The sequence below is a fragment of the Lathamus discolor genome, chromosome 1, assembly GCF_037157495.1.
Source record: "Lathamus discolor isolate bLatDis1 chromosome 1, bLatDis1.hap1, whole genome shotgun sequence".
In the NCBI taxonomy this organism is placed as follows: Eukaryota; Metazoa; Chordata; class Aves; order Psittaciformes; family Psittacidae; genus Lathamus; species Lathamus discolor.
In genome coordinates this window covers 5,624,836-5,640,426 of record NC_088884.1, presented here as the reverse complement: position 1 = coordinate 5,640,426, position 15,591 = coordinate 5,624,836, and the positions used below count along the sequence as shown (strand labels likewise).

At 46.5% G+C, this 15,591-nt stretch overlaps 1 protein-coding gene across 1 annotated transcript in view; it reads right to left on the bottom strand.

The window, feature by feature from the left end:
- Positions 1–15,591, bottom strand: part of EXOC4 (exocyst complex component 4) — a 417,088-nt gene that overhangs the window by 301,975 nt on the left and 99,522 nt on the right. The window contains exon 8 of the mRNA XM_065672818.1: positions 1,803–1,948. Within this exon, the coding sequence (XP_065528890.1) occupies positions 1,803–1,948 (146 nt within the window). The remainder of the gene's footprint in view (positions 1–1,802; positions 1,949–15,591) is intronic.

Genomic DNA, 15,591 nt, shown 5'->3' with positions numbered 1-15,591 from the left:
ACCTCAATTTCTAACTGGGGTCTTCAGTACTGCGAGAGTACAGCTGCCAGATACACATGCCCTAATGGTGATCAGGCACTGGAACAGGCTGGAATCACCACCTCTGGAAGCGTTCAAAACCCATGTAGAGAGGCTGGATCCAGGACTGCATGGGGGGGTCTCACCAGAGCAGAGACCAAAATCCTCCAGAGGCCAAAGAGAATGGCCAGCACATGCAGTCAGTGCAAGAGATGAAAACTCAGCACAGCCCCTGAATCCTGGTGTAGCAACAAGACCATCTCTCCTCTCCTAACAGGGCTGCTCACCAACAACTCCCCCTTACTTCCTTATTCTTGCACATCTAATTTGTTCCCCAAATCCTTTCTTTGACCACTCAGCTTCTCACCCTCTCTCTTACGCTCTCCTCCCAACCACTTAATTCTTTCCATGCTGAACTCTAAATTAAAAGAGTTAGTGACAGGATTAACAGCTTAGTCTATATAGTAATTATACAGTTATCTTAATTCTCTTCGTCCAGTCCCCTTTATCACTCTCTTAATTTACCATGGATAAAGAAAGGCACAGTGTATCACTGCATGCTCTGCAGCAGCAGTGCAATGGGATCCCAGTCCTGAGGTGAGCCGTGGACGGAGCTACACTCTAAACACCAGCAATGGATCCGTAACAGAAAAGTCAATGAGGCTTCAGATTTGGGCATTAAATCTTCATCTCAGTCCTTACATGGCCACCCCTCACCTCCCCTGCCTACCCTTGCTCTCCCCTCATGGCCGCCCCACCTCTCCCCTCATGATCTCCCATCATGGCTGCCCCTGCTCTTCCCTCATGATCTCCCCTCATGGCCGCCCCTGCTCTCTCCTCACCCCTCATGGCTGCCCCTGCTCTCTCCTCACCCCTCATGGCCGCCCCTGCTCTCTCCTCACCCCTCATGGCCGCCCTTGCTCTCTCCTCACCCCTCATGGCCGCCCCTCTCTCTCCTCACCCCTCATGGCTGCCCCTGCTCTCTCCTCACCCCTCATGGCCGCCCCTGCTCTCTCCTCACCCCTCATGGCTGCCCCTGCTCTCTCCTCACCCCTCATGGCTGCCCCTCCTGTCCCATTCACAATCGTCCCTCACGGCAGCCCCTGCTCTCACCTCATGGTCTCCCCTCGCCCTTCGCAGCCACCCCTCTGCCTCCTCCCAGTCGCCCCTCACAACCCCGCCACCTCTCCCCTCAGGATCGCCCCTCGAGGCCTCCCCTGCTCCCTGCTCACCATTTCCAACATAGGAAGAACTTGGAGCAAGTCCAGAGGAGGCCACGAGGATGCTCAGGGGCTGGAGCACCTCCCGTATGGAGCCAGGCTGAGAACATTGGGGCTGTTCAGCCTGGAGAAGAGAAGCTGCGTGGAGACCTCAGAGCAGCTTCCAGTGTCTGAAGGGGGCTACAAGGATGCTGGAGAGGGGCTCTTCATCAGGGTCTGAAGTGATAGGACAAGGGGTGATGGGTTCAAACTGAAACAGGGGAAGTTCAGGTTGGAGATAAGGCAGCAGTTCTTCCCTATGAGGGTGCTGAGGCGCTGGCACAGGGTGCCCAGAGAAGCTGTGGCTGCCCCATCCCTGGCAGTGCTCAAGGCCAGGTTGGACACAGGGGCTTGGAGCAAGCTGCTCCAGTGGAAGGGGTCCCTGCCCGTGGCAGGGGTTGGGACTGGAGGAGCTTTAAGGTCCCTTCCAACCCAAACCATTCCATGATTATCAGCCAGCACTGCACAGTACCTGAGGGACCAAAGACAGCTCAGGCACAGCTTTAACCTCTTCCCAGCACTTACTTGAACAAAGGGGTTTTAGGTCTTTGGGGTTTCTTCTTTGCAAAGAACGCAGCAAACTCCCTGCCTGAGCTGGTGTAGCTGAGCTGGGTGGACGGCTCCGAGGCAGTGCGGGTGTTCTTCATGTCCAGGTACTCTGTCAGCAGCATCTGAGGATGAAGGAAGAGGCACTCAGCATTTGAAACAAACCAGCATTATAATGTAATGTTAGTGTGGAGGATTTTTAGTGAAGACTGGAAAATAAAAGTCTTTCAGGTTAACAGAAACCAGGCTTTACTTTCGGAAATGTAATCCTAGGGATTTATATGCCACTGAATTGGTCAAGTAATATAAAGTAAGCTTTTACCAAATTAGAGACAATCTGCTACAAAACCCTGATGGTACCAAAGGTAACTTGCAAGAAGCCCCCGCTCCTCCCCAAACTGATTCAAATCAGGAACGGAAGCAGGGAGATGGTGAGTGGGTTGTTGGTTGGTGAAACACCACAGCTCTTAAAACATAAAAGTTGGCAATATTGAACTGCTCAGTTTCCAAAGCGTATTTTATATAGGGGTATGTATTCCTATATATTTTCTACACATTCATACGTAGGACTAGAAAACATCCACGGATCTGAGCAAGTCCGTGTGCTGCAGGTCACATATGCTGGAAAAAGTCCTGGCAGAGCTGCAAAAATTGCCCTTTAACAGCTCCCAAACCAAACGTGGTTCTTTCCCCACTGAAAACATGAATTCCCACAGCTTCCAGTCCTGCCAATGTGGTTGAGGATTATTTCCCTCCAGCCCAACATAGTAAGGGGCTGGGGGGTCCCCTGATGAGACCTCAAAGCCAGGAGCGGTACCGTGGTATTTGATGCTACTTGAGCAACTCGATGATGCAGAAGCAGAAACAGATTTCAAGTTATTCCCTTCTAATTTCCTTTAAAGTGAAAACGTAAAGAAACCCCTTAAATATTAACTTTTAGAATCATAGAATAGTTAGGGTTGGAAAGGACCTCAAGATCATCCAGTTCCAACCCCCCTGCCATGGGCAGGGACACCTCACACTAAACCATCTCACCCAAGGCTTCATCCAACCTGGCCTTGAACACTGCCAGGGATGGAGCACTCACAACCTCCCTGGGCAACCCATTCCAGTGCCTCACCACCCTAACAGGAAAGAATTTCCTCCTTAGATCCAATCTAAACTTCCCCTGTTTCAGTTTTAACCCGTTACCCCTTGTCCTGTCACTACAGTCCCTGACGAAGAGTCCCTCCCCAGCATCCCTATAGGCCCCCTTTGTCAGTGCATTCACAAAATCACTATTTGTTTTCAGGAAATGCTACCTACTCGGAAGCTATTCGTAATAGTGTGGCATTTTAATAATCATTAACAATCAAAGCCCACCAAAGAGAGCTGTCTGTAGTGAAAGGAATACATCAGTACTGCGCTAAGTTGAAACAGATCACACAGGAATAAATACCTCAGTAAATGGTATCATGCCCCTAATTAGAAATAATTCAGGATAGCTTGAGAACAAAAATAATACAAACACAAAGAAACTTCAACTCCTACAACATCTCAATTAAAACTTTACCTGGGCACAAGCTTTGAAAACAGATGCTTATTGTTAAGAGTCAAAGTAATCACTGCACCCATTTTTAACAGTAATTTACCAAATCCGTTTGCATTCACCTATTTGCATTTCATCTTCTCTACTTGAATTAACAACCTCAAAATGGTCACAAAAATCTAATTAAAACCTCAAATTTAATCAAGTAAAACACTTCATTTCTTCCATTATGGATGAAATCTATTTATAATGGGTTACATGACTCTGGTGTCAGTTTATGTCCAGGAATAGGAAATGTTAAGTGTGTAATAGAGTGCTTGGCTCCAAGATCAGTCTTTCAATAGCTACAGGGGCTACAGCAAACCTGGAGAGGGACTTTGAACAAGGGCCTGTAGGGACAGGGCAAGGGGAATGGCTTTAACCTGCCCAAGGGGAGACTGAGATGAGCTCTTAGGCAGAAGCTCTTCCCTGTGAGGGTGCTGAGGCGCTGGCACAGGGTGCCCAGAGAAGCTGTGGCTGCCCCATCCATGGCAGTGCTCAAGGCCAGGTTGGACACAGGGGCTTGGAACAAGCTGCTCCAGTGGAAGGGGTCCCTGCCCGTGGCAGGGGTTGGAACTGGATAAGCTTTAAGGTTTCTCCCAGCCCAAACAAGTCTGTGATTCTATGATTCTAAGATGACAATAAACTGACAGAGGTTTGAACTAGGAATGCTAGGAATTCTTTGGTTAAAGAAGTGAAATAGAGAAATAGAAGATGAGGTTTTGGTGAGGTACTAAGAACTGCTCTGAAAACACTGCAGATTAGAAAGAGAAGGATGTTAATCTAAGGCATGGCTCGATAGGCAGGGCAGGATGGTTATACACAAGGCTCTGAAGAAGTCAAAAGCAGGGAAAACAGGCAGGTTTTATAACTACTCTGCAAGTTCATCTTTAAGGTATAAAATCCAAGCCCAGCAGAAACTGTGTGAGACAGATTAAAGCTCTTTCTGCTCCAGTGCCCTGTATTCAACAGTTACACACATTCTTCAGAACAAAGTAATTAAGTGTAAGCATGGCTGAGCACCTACAATGCATGGCCAAGTGGGAGAGAAGTTAAGACAGGAGAGATCTTCAACACTTAATATATTTGGCTTATAAGTGCAGCACAAAGATTAAGACCCTTACAATTTTTAAGCGGTAAGATGAACACATGGGCAAGTCAAAATCTTGTCAGCTACTCGCCTCAAAAGCAGCCCAAAGATTTCGTTCCTCAATGTGCTGCGCAATGCATGGTCTTCACCCAATGTCAGCAGCCTGAATCGGAGACAGGATGGAGCGACCCCGTGGAGAAGGACCTGGGGGTGTTGGTCAATGAGAAGCTCCCCATGACCCAGCTTCAGTGTGCACTTGAGCCCAGAACCCCCCCGTGTGCTGGGCTGCACCCCCAGAGCGTGAGCAGCAGCTCAGGGAGGGGATCCTGCCCCTCTGCTGCGCTCTGGGGAGACCCCCCCTGCAGCCCTGATCCAGCTCTGGGGCAGCAGCACAAGAGGGACGTGGAGCTGCTGGAGAGAGGCCAGAGGAGGCCACGGAGATGCTGCGAGGGCTGGAGCAGCTCTGCTCTGGAGCCAGGCTGAGAGAGTTGGGCTGGAGCAGCCTGGAGGAGAGAAGGCTCCTGAAGGGGAGACCTGAGAGCAGCTCCAGTGCCTGAAGGGGCTGCAGGAAACCTGGAGAGGGGCTTGGGACAAGGGCCTGTAGGGACAGGCCAAGGGGAATGGCTTTAACCTGCCCGAGGGGAGACTGAGATGAGCTCTTAGGCAGAAGCTCTTCCCTGTGAGGGTGCTGAGGCGCTGGCACAGGGTGCCCAGAGAAGCTGTGGCTGCCCCATCCCTGGCAGTGCTCAAGGCCAGGTTGGACACAGTGGAAGGGGTCCCTCCCCGTGGCAGGGGTTGGAACTGGATGAACTTTAACATTCCTTCTGACCCAAACCTGTCTGGAATTCTATGACTTTATTCCCTACAGCTGGACAGCTGATGTTATCCAGTTGTTCTACTCTCCTAGTAGAGGATTTTAATAAGTTCCATATTTCAATGTTAGTAGCTGTGACCTGGCCATGTACTTATTAAAATCCACAGGAAGCTAAAACTTTAAATCCATTTAAAAGAGAAACCAGGCATTTCCCTGCCTATCTCAGTGAACAGGAGCTTTCCTTAACCAACCAAGTGAGGGATTTCATGATTTGGTCCCATAACACCTGAGTAGCAGTCACTAAGCCATCAATCAAAACCCTTGTTAGACATTAATCACACGGATGTACAGCAAGATTTATGAGTGACTGCAAAGTCTGCAACATCCCATTCATCTATAACAAGAGCTTTGACTTTCTGCTCGATGGTTGAATTCTGCCATCCATGTAGCGTTTTTCTATCAACGTCAAACAAATAAAGCTGTACATGAAGGAAGAGAACAAAGCACTCTTTCTTCAACTGCTCTTTGGAAATGAAAATTAATATGAAGTATTTGATGAAAAAAGCAATACTTATGGATTTGGAGGCTTAATTAAATTCTCAGACTACAAAAGGTCATATCAGCGTGTGTAGCCCGTCTATCACACTGATCTGATAACAACTGACACTACTCTGCCTCTCTGAACTGCAAGGGGGCAAGAACAAATTTGCTTCTTTGCCTGCTTGCACTTGCTGTGACTCTCCAGATCCACATTTCTCTTCTTCAGCTGAGCCCCACGAGATGTTGTGTAAGTCATTACACCTTATCATAGCCAAGACTGACCTATGAACAAGGCACCAGCAATAAACCACATATGGCCACAGGGTGACAGCTACATTCATTCCTCATTTGTACCTCTTGTAAGGTTGTAGATAGGAGGCCTGAGCTCTGAATAAGCTCCACTCCATCAACTAAAAGCTGCAAATAGGTGTTTCACATCCTCATGCATTCTGAATTGAGGTGGATGCTGGAGTGTGAACAGTTTGCTCCAACAGGAAATCATGACACTTCCAAACCTTACACTTCACCACTGATTTTCATTAGGCCTTCCTGGATCTCAGGGGTCCAGAAAGTCAGGTGAAAACTAACACCACACCATGAATGTTGTGAGGGTAAATGGGATGAGCAGGTAATTACTGGCCTCTCCACCTCATATTGATCAGGGACTAAGTCACAGAAGAGATGATAGAAGACTCTATTAATAAAGAATTAAGGAAGAATAATAGAACCCATGTCCAGTGACGTGGATTAACAGAACACAGATCTTGGCTAAACAGTGTTTTTATAATGATGACAAATTGAGGTTTAAATTAACAGAGATAAAATCATATTTCCACCAAGGATGTGACAAAAGCCAGAACACTCAAAGTTAACACAGCCTCTCCTAAAAGAAAACTGGGCAGGTACCTGACACGATCCTTAACATGGAACTGGAAATGAGGAAATCACAAATACTGGATTTTGCAAGGTCCCAGAAAGCTTAATTCCTCTTTTCCTCTTATCCCCTGTGTTCCAAGGGAAATACAAGACTATTAGAAAAGACTTGTTTCTTATTAGAAAGAAAACTGATTTTCAGCCTAAGTTCAGTCCATCTTCACTTTTAAAAAGACAGTAATTAGAAGAAGTTAAATCAGAGAATGAAAACACGTTCAAGCGTGGCTGTAGCAGTTCCTTCTGGATTGAATGGACAAGAAGCTTTCCTCTCTCAGATTCCTACGGATATAATGATGACAAAAGTTCTGTCAATTATGTTTTTGGGGGAAAAACAGTATATAATAATGTGAACACAGCTTGTTCAGCCTGGAGAAGAGAAGGCTCCTTAAGGGGAGACCTGAGAGCAGCTCCAGTGCCTAAAGGGGCTGCAGGAAAGCTGGAGAGGGGCTTTGGACAAGGGCCTGTAGGGACAGGCCAAGGGGAATGGCTTGAACCTGCCAGAGGGGAGACTGAGATGAGCTCTTAGGCAGAAGCTCTTCCCTGTGAGGGTGCTGAGGCGCTGGCACAGGGTGCCCAGAGAAGCTGTGGCTGCCCCATCCCTGGCAGTGTTCAAGGCCAGGTTGGACACAGGGGCTTGGAGCAAGCTGCTCTAGTGGAAGGTGTCCCTGCCCGTGGCAGGGGACTGGAACTGGGTGAGATTTAAGGTTCCTACCAACACAAACCAGTCTGGATTCTATAGTTAACAGAACATAATTTTCTTTTTCATTATTGTTATTCTTCATACTATCAATCGCCTGTAAGAATTTCAGTGTCAGCAGAGGTAAATGTCTAAACCTAGGGTAAAAAAAAAGAAATCATGATCTATAGGACCATTGTGTAAAGTTGTGACTCCAGCAAATTTGGGAATATTGAAGGTAATCAACAGCAGAAATGGTCCCACTGGGATAGAATCATAGAATCATAGAATAGTTAGGGTTGGAAAGGACCTCAAGTTCATCTGGTTCCAACCCCCCTGCCATGGACAGGGACACCTCACACTAAACCATCCCACCCAAGGCTTCATCCAACCTGGCCTTGAACACCCCCAGGGGTGGAGCACTCACAACCTCCCTGGGCACTCCCTGTCACCACAGTCCCTAATGAAGAGTCCCTCCTCAGCATCCTTATAGGACCCCTTCAGATACTGGAATGCTGCTATGAGGTCCCCATGCAGCCTTCTCTTCTCCAGGCTGAACAGCCCCAACTTCCTCAGCCTGTCTTCATACGGGAGGTGCTCCAGTCCCCTGAGCATCCTCGTGGCCTCCTCTGGACTTGTTCCAACAGTTCCATGTCCTTTTTATGTTGAGGACACCAGAACTGCACACAATGCTCCAGGTGAGGTCTCACAAGAGATCTCACCGATCCCTGAGGGACACCACTCGTTACCGGTCTCCAGCCGGACATCGAGCCTTTGACCACAACTCTTTGTGTGCGGCCATCCAGCCAGTTCTTTATCCACTGAGTGGTCCATCCATCAAATTGATATCTCTCCAATTTAGAGACAAGGATGTTGTGTGGGACAGTGTCAAACGCTTTGCACAAGTCCAGGTAGATGACATCAACTGCTTTACCCTTGTCCATCAGTTCTGCAGCCCCATCATAGAAGGCCACCAGATTGGTCAGGCAGGATTTCCCCTTAGTGAAGCCATGCTGGCTGTCACCAAGCACCTTGTTGTTCTTCATGTGCCTTAGCATGCCTTCCAGGAGAATGTGCTCCAAGATTTTGCCAGGCACAGAGGTGAGACTGACTGCTCTGTAATTCCCCGGGTCTTCCATTTTCCCCTTCTTGAAAATGGGGGTTATATTTCCCTTTTTCCAGTCGTCGGGAACAGGATGATGGTCGGATGATGGGTATTAATTAGCTAGTTGGAAATGGCTACATAAAGCAGAAAGCTTTATCAGAAGTAAAAGTTTACAACATTGCTCCGTACTGTTGTCACTTCTGGACTGCCAAACGAGAGCCTGGCACTCAGAAACCACAAGAGATGAGGGAAGAGGGGGTGGAAGGGTGCTCAGCAGAAGCCTGGAAGTTATTAAAAGGCTGGCAGGCACTACTTAAGAGTGGAACACCCAGAAGCCACGAGCTCAGTCTCATTAGCTTAGTGAAGAGAAGGCGAAGAGGTTAGCGAAGCAGCCTGCAAGTGTGCATCGGAGGGCACCGAACTGATGAAAAACATCTTCACTAATGAATTTTTTATCAAAAACTCCAAAGGCTGGAAAGTTGAAGCTGGACAGGCTGTGATGAATGGTCAGGCAAACATTCCCAGAGCATAATTAACCACTTACATCAAAGGTTACACTCTATTGTCCATCAGTCATTCCCCCCACCCACCCTAGTCGAGACTGGATGCCTAAAGCATGCGCCTCTTTCAAACAGGAATATATTGAAGAAAGGACCACGGCTTGTTTTACACTGCGGTCAGGCAAGAAGATCACAACATCTGGGGGTCTGCTGTCACAGCATTCAAAGCACCTCTCAGGCTCTTGCATGAAGGAACCATTAGATTTCAAAGTGCTATTGCTACACAGTACCTTTAGTTACTGTTTCCAGTTGAAATAAATACAGCCACTGGTAACATTTGTGCTTGGTGAACAGGTTTGTGCTAGCGGAAACTTCTCCAGGCTTGTCTTTGGCAACCACTGGGCATGATACTACCAATGAAGGTTACTTCACTTGTACTTTGAGGAAACTTCAGAGGCAAAAAAGAAACCCCACAGAAATAATACTGTCAGCAGCTGAGAATCATAGAATCCCAGACTGCTTTGTGTTGGAAGGGACCTTAAAGCTCCTCCAGTTCCAACCCCTGCCACGGGCAGGGACGCCTTCCACTGGAGCAGCTTGCTCCAAGCCCTGTGTCCAACCTGGTCTTGAGCACTGCCAGGGATGGGGCAGCCACAGCTTCTCTGGGCACCCTGTGCCAGCGCCTCAGCACCCTCACAGGGAAGAGCTTCTGCCTTATTGTCTAATCAAAATAGATAAAGAACTGGAAATTGAAAGATTTATTTTCAGCTTATTGGCTTTACACACCGGGCAGCTGCAGAAACATTGGCATTTCAGCTGTACCAAAACACCTTAGACTCCTCCTGAGTTGTACCAGCAACCATGAAGGCTCTGGAGTTCCATTTTAGTTACCTAAGACTAGCAGGAGGAATCAGAAGCCAAGATCACAAAGCAGAAGAGAGACTTCCTAAGGGGACCTTAAAGAGGAAAGTTGCTTAAAGAAAGAATAGCAGATTCAAATTATCCTGCATCACATGGTGATGCCTGGGGACAGCAAGCAACGGTGCCTGCACTGAAGAAAGTCACATTATTGAGATGATGATTTCCTGCTACAGATGATTTCAGGGTTCGTGAAACCAAAAGCAAGTGATTCCTGAAAGGAAAAAGCTGGGAGTTCAAGTAGGATGCACGTATTTCTTGGGAAATACACAGAAGAAGGCATCATTCATGAAGCTCTGGAGGTTATCTACCAGCAAAGTACCAAAGTAAAGCAAGGAAAGCAGCATCACTCTATGCAAGACAGTAGCCTGTGGCTAATAACCCAATAATCTGCTATATCAAAAGTCTTAATAATTAAAATGTTGTAGTAATTGTGGAATTGAACCCCAAAAATGTAAGAACTGATTGAATTCTATGAGCACAGAGCCTTCTGTGTAAGACAGACCATGCTGAGAAGAGGGACAGAGTCCACACATGGCATACACGGGCAAGGACAAAGCAATAAGGTAAGTCTGCAAGAACAAAGCCAGTTTTTAGGTGCTGTGAATACTGTTTCATGCTGCACAACCTGCTTTATCTAATCCTCTTGCTGCCCATGAAATTAATTTAACTGAAACCGAGTAATAAAAACCCTGCCACAATTAATTCTCTCAAGGCATCGCCCTATCCCATTATTGTACAAGAAGGAAGAATCCCTTTTGGTTTTCATTTTTGGGGGATAAAAAGAGTAAGAAATAACCCCAGAACTCTTGAGATAACACTGTCACTGCCAGTGCTACTTCATTCATTACCAATGCTAACTGTGAATTAGCACAAGTATTACTGTAGACCTGTGAATGCGCATCTACCTCCAGGGAGGAAGGAAGGGAGGGAAGGAAGGAACCTCCAAACTACTTTCAAAACACCACTTCTTAAAAGCTGCTTTAATGGGCAATGAATCCTGCACCTGCTCATTACTTTGGAAACCAGAACCTTTTCATTTCACAAGCGTTTGATATCGTGTGCGTGGACTTTATATATCCTCAGCACCACAGGCTCTGACTCGGTGCAGAGGCGAGGTGAAGTCACTTGAGACACATATACCAATGTAATGGGTTTCACAGTTGCTAGCACAGCAAAAGCAGAAACCATTCTGTGCTGTCACAGCCGTCAGTATCGGACTGTAGGCTCCTGAAATGAGCCAGCCCTCATTTCATTTCCCTCGATGACACCTTACACATCAATCCAGAAAGGGATCTGGTTCAGTAACAAGTGCCCAGCATAGTGATTTCTATAGTGGTGTTTGCTGCACATGTTCACTAATTTGACCCTCTGTTGTATCAACACCCCTGTGATGTATCATTATCACAGAATCACAGAAAGAGAGGTTGGAAGGGACCTCAAGGATCATCTGGTCCAACCTTTCTAGGCAAAGCATGGTCTAGACTACATGTCCCAGCATCCTGTCCAGCTAAATCTTAACCGTATCCAGCGCTGCGGGGCCTACCACTGTGGAGATTATTCCAGTGGCTGATTGTTCTCATGGTGAAAAATGTTCCCTTGTGCTCAGCCAGTATCTCCCAGAATAACTTGTGCCATCACCTCTCATCTTTTCCACATGACTCCTTGTAAAAAGGGAGTCTCCATCTTCTTTGTAGCCAGCCTTTAAATACTGGAAAATGGGGATAAAGTTTCCCTTAAGCCTTCTTTTCTCCAGGCTGAACAGTCCCAGCTCTCTCAGCCTTTCCTTGCACACTGCCCAGTCCTTTGATCAGCTTCGTGGCTCTTCTTGGGACCCTCTCCAGTCTGCCCACATGTAGAACAGGGACTAAAACTGAAGCCAGTATTCCAGGTGTGGCCTGCCAAGCACCGAGTGGGGCAATGACAAGCACCGAGTGGGGCAATGACATCTTTATCTCTGCTGGTGAAGCCCTTGTTGATGTTCCCTAGCACCCTGCTGGCTTTCTTTGCCAGAGCCACACACTGTTCACTCCTATTGAGCCTGTCATCTATCAGGACTCCCCATTACTAACTTCACCCCACTCCTCTGTGCAGCATCAATAGCACAAGTCTCAACTTATACTTGTGGCTCAGAAAATAAGCAGCTAAAAGGCTGCTGAGAGACTGCACCAGGTAACCTTAGCTTCCATGTAAGCAGGCATATGACGCTGAAGGAGGACTCCCTCTCCCTCAAGTCCTCAAGGGAGGTTTGCAATTGCTTTTTAACTTTAGTCGCTTTAATATCCATGTAACCAACAATCTGTGCCAGCTCATACAAAGGTATGTGATGAAGGTCATTTCCAGTTTAGTGACACATAAAGTTGGAAGCCATTTTCACTGAAATTTAGTCACTTGGCCTCCATAAAGCAGAGCAGGAGCTGGGCTGAGGTTTCTTCCATCTTTCCCAGTAGTTCAGCTATTTTCTTCATTTAATAACAGAGGAACAAATACTGCTGCCAAATTTATTTACGCTACCAATAGTCATCTTGAATAACTGGGTCATAAACCAACCAGACAGCATTTATTTCACTCTAGGAAACTCAGCTCTCCTGCAAATAGAGATCATGCTACAAGAAACGACCCCAGGAACCAGGTTGCTTGCTTGGTTTCTATCAGACCCTTAAGAGAAAACCACTAAAACCCCCAAAGGAAGGTGATCACCACAAGGAGGCAGTGGGATTATTCATCTCGTCCAAAGAAAATCCACATTTTGGATGTATGCCATGGATGGGGCTTGGAGCAAGCTGCTCTAGTGGAAGGGGTCCCTGCCCGTGGCAGGGGTTGGAGCTGGATGAGCTTTGAGGTCCCTTCCAACCCAAACCAGTTAGGGATTCTATGATCTTTAGCACATGGTACTTCTGATATGAGTAATGAGAAGCTGTAAGATACATACAGTCCAGTATGATGCAGAGGATGCATAACCAACTGTATTCTAAAATGGACCAAAAAGTAAAGAACAGAAAGGCACAATTACCACTTGCTTCACAGACAGCACAAAAAGAAGTATTTCCCTGCGAGATTTAAACATGCTGTCTTTCAGTCTGACTGGACTTTTTGTTCATGTAGCATATAAAAAGGTCAAGAAGGAGCGTAAGAGTTGAACAGGTAATTGAGTGCAGCTTTCTGCTCTGCAATTATAATTTAGCTGAGCTTCACTGGTTCTGCATAGCTTGGAGATGGGGAGGAGAGAAACTTGTGTTTATGACTGAAGGAAAGCTAAACATTTTTAAATCACAGAGGATATATTTGCTCACGGTTTATGTCTACTATCCATACACCTTTCAAAGCATCTTCTTAGGGAAGAAATATGCAATTCTAATGTGCAGGAGGAGCATTTTATGCTTAAACCCACTTCATCTGAGCTTCTGCTACTCAAAGTGGCATGCAGAATCCAGCAGCAGCAAAGAGAGGAGAAGGCAGCATGCTCTTCAAATACCAACCATGTTAACTCCTGGGTAATACAGCATACTCCATGTATTTCATGCCTTCAACTAATTGCTTAAGACACTCTGCTCTAGTGTAGATGGTACCAGTGGTGTGCCCCCAGTCTTCATTAAATGCCAGCTCTTAACAACAGACTCCAGAAGGGCTTTAACTGCATTTAGTTGCAGCTCCTGAACTTTAAAAGTTGTTAATCAGAATTCTATGTAAATGGAATGACGATTAAAGGTTAAGTACAGGTTCCTGAGATTTCAGCACTGGAAGATGTATCGCCCTTAACAGGAAAGAGAAACTACCAACCTTGACAGGAACTAAACATCTTAATTAAAGCCTCACAAGTACAGTACTTATTTCTGTGTGAAGTTCTATTTTCAAATGTCAAATTTAATCAGGCACTTGACAAAAACGTGCAATATCCCTCCGAGCACAGGGGAACAAAAATGCCTCAGGATTCTTCCCTGAGGAAACACCTGCACGTCTCCCAGTCCTCAGCTTCTCACCAAAAGCAAGTTCCTCAAGCCTCTTGTCCCACGTAACAAGCAGGAAAGTTTTATGGCTCTAAAACTGCAGGAGTCCAGTTGAGAAATAGGATACAGCATTTTTCAAGGTGTCAGCTTTCCCCCTGCTCGCTCAGTTTATCCCTGTAACAAGCGTCATGCTGCCAAATAAACATAAGGGTCCTCATAAATCTGACTCGCTGAGATTTACTGCCCTTGAGGGTACAGCCCATCAATTACCACCAGCCAAAAGCAGACAAACATCTTCATCAGGAGTAAATCTACGTGTGTCTAGTGCGCTAGGAGCTGCCTCTCAGTGTTTTGGTGCTGAATACTACTGAGAGCGTCCAGGCCTGCTACTGTCTGCTCCTGAACTTGAACCCTGAGCAATGTGGGGTTCAAATCCTAATCTGAGGGCACAGCAACTGCACTCAGGATTAGCTCAGACACTCAATAAGTGACTTCAGGAGCAGAGAGCTTTGTCTTAGGTCATACAGACACTGTCTTAAGCTGCTGCAGAGACTGACCCAAGTGCAACATCCTGCCCTGGGTCAGGGCAATCCCAAGCACAGTCACAGGCTGAGCAAAGACTGGATGGAGCAGCCTGAGGAGAAGGACTCGGGGGTGTTGGCTGATGAGATGCTCCCCATTACCCAGCTTCAACGTGTGCTTGAGCCCAGAACCACCCCCGTGTGCTGGGCTGCACACCCAGGGCATGAGCAGCAGGTTCTAGGCCAGGTCGGATGGTGCTTGGAGCAAGCTGCTCTAGTGGAAGGTGTCCCTGCTGGTGGCAGGGGGTTGGACTGGGTGAGCTTTGAGGTCCTTTCCAACGCAAACCATTCTGTGATTCTATGACCCATCTATTTCAGATACATAATAATTAGACCATATAGCAAAAAAAATAGCACGTATGTTCTTATACTACCATTCATGTTAATGAAAAACCTCAACTTTAAGTACCTGAATATTTCCATAACTGCATACAGAACTGCACCCATTTCTTAGAGATTATTTACAACTGCATTTTAAGTCCAAGTTGTTTTTAATGGCAAACTACACCTGATTCTAGGAGAATACCTTTTTCTTGTATGTCTTATGGCAGCTCTAGCTACTGCTATCCCAGTGTGTGGGAGAGAAGAAACAGCCAAGAGAAAGTGCGTACAGTGGAGGTGACTGTTATACTTGCAACTCAGAGCAGGAAAGACGTTTAGTAGTGGAAGCTGCTGAGGCAGACTCTGCCTTTAAGCAACAGCGAACAGTGAGTAAGAAATGGTGCAAGGAACACGTGAAGTTAATGAAAGTCAGTAACAGAACATACAGCACCTGATCGCTTCATCTTCCTTCAGATCAATTAAAAACTTCATCGCAGTGACTTGAAACAAGAAGGATGAGCAAAGAAACTTCCACCCACATCTTCACATAATGGTGCTGGAATAGGAGACATGACCCACACGAGTGATTTACTAAGTAGTGCCGGGGATGTGAGGGAGTAAAAGTGGATTAAAATCAGGAAGTCTGCTATAGTTAAACCCAGTATTGTGCCTTCATTATCCATAAAAGGCTTTGAAACAGATCTTGCAGGAATGGCTACAACATCACACTTAAAAAAGCCTATGGTAACTAAATTCACATGTCATTTTGGATAGAA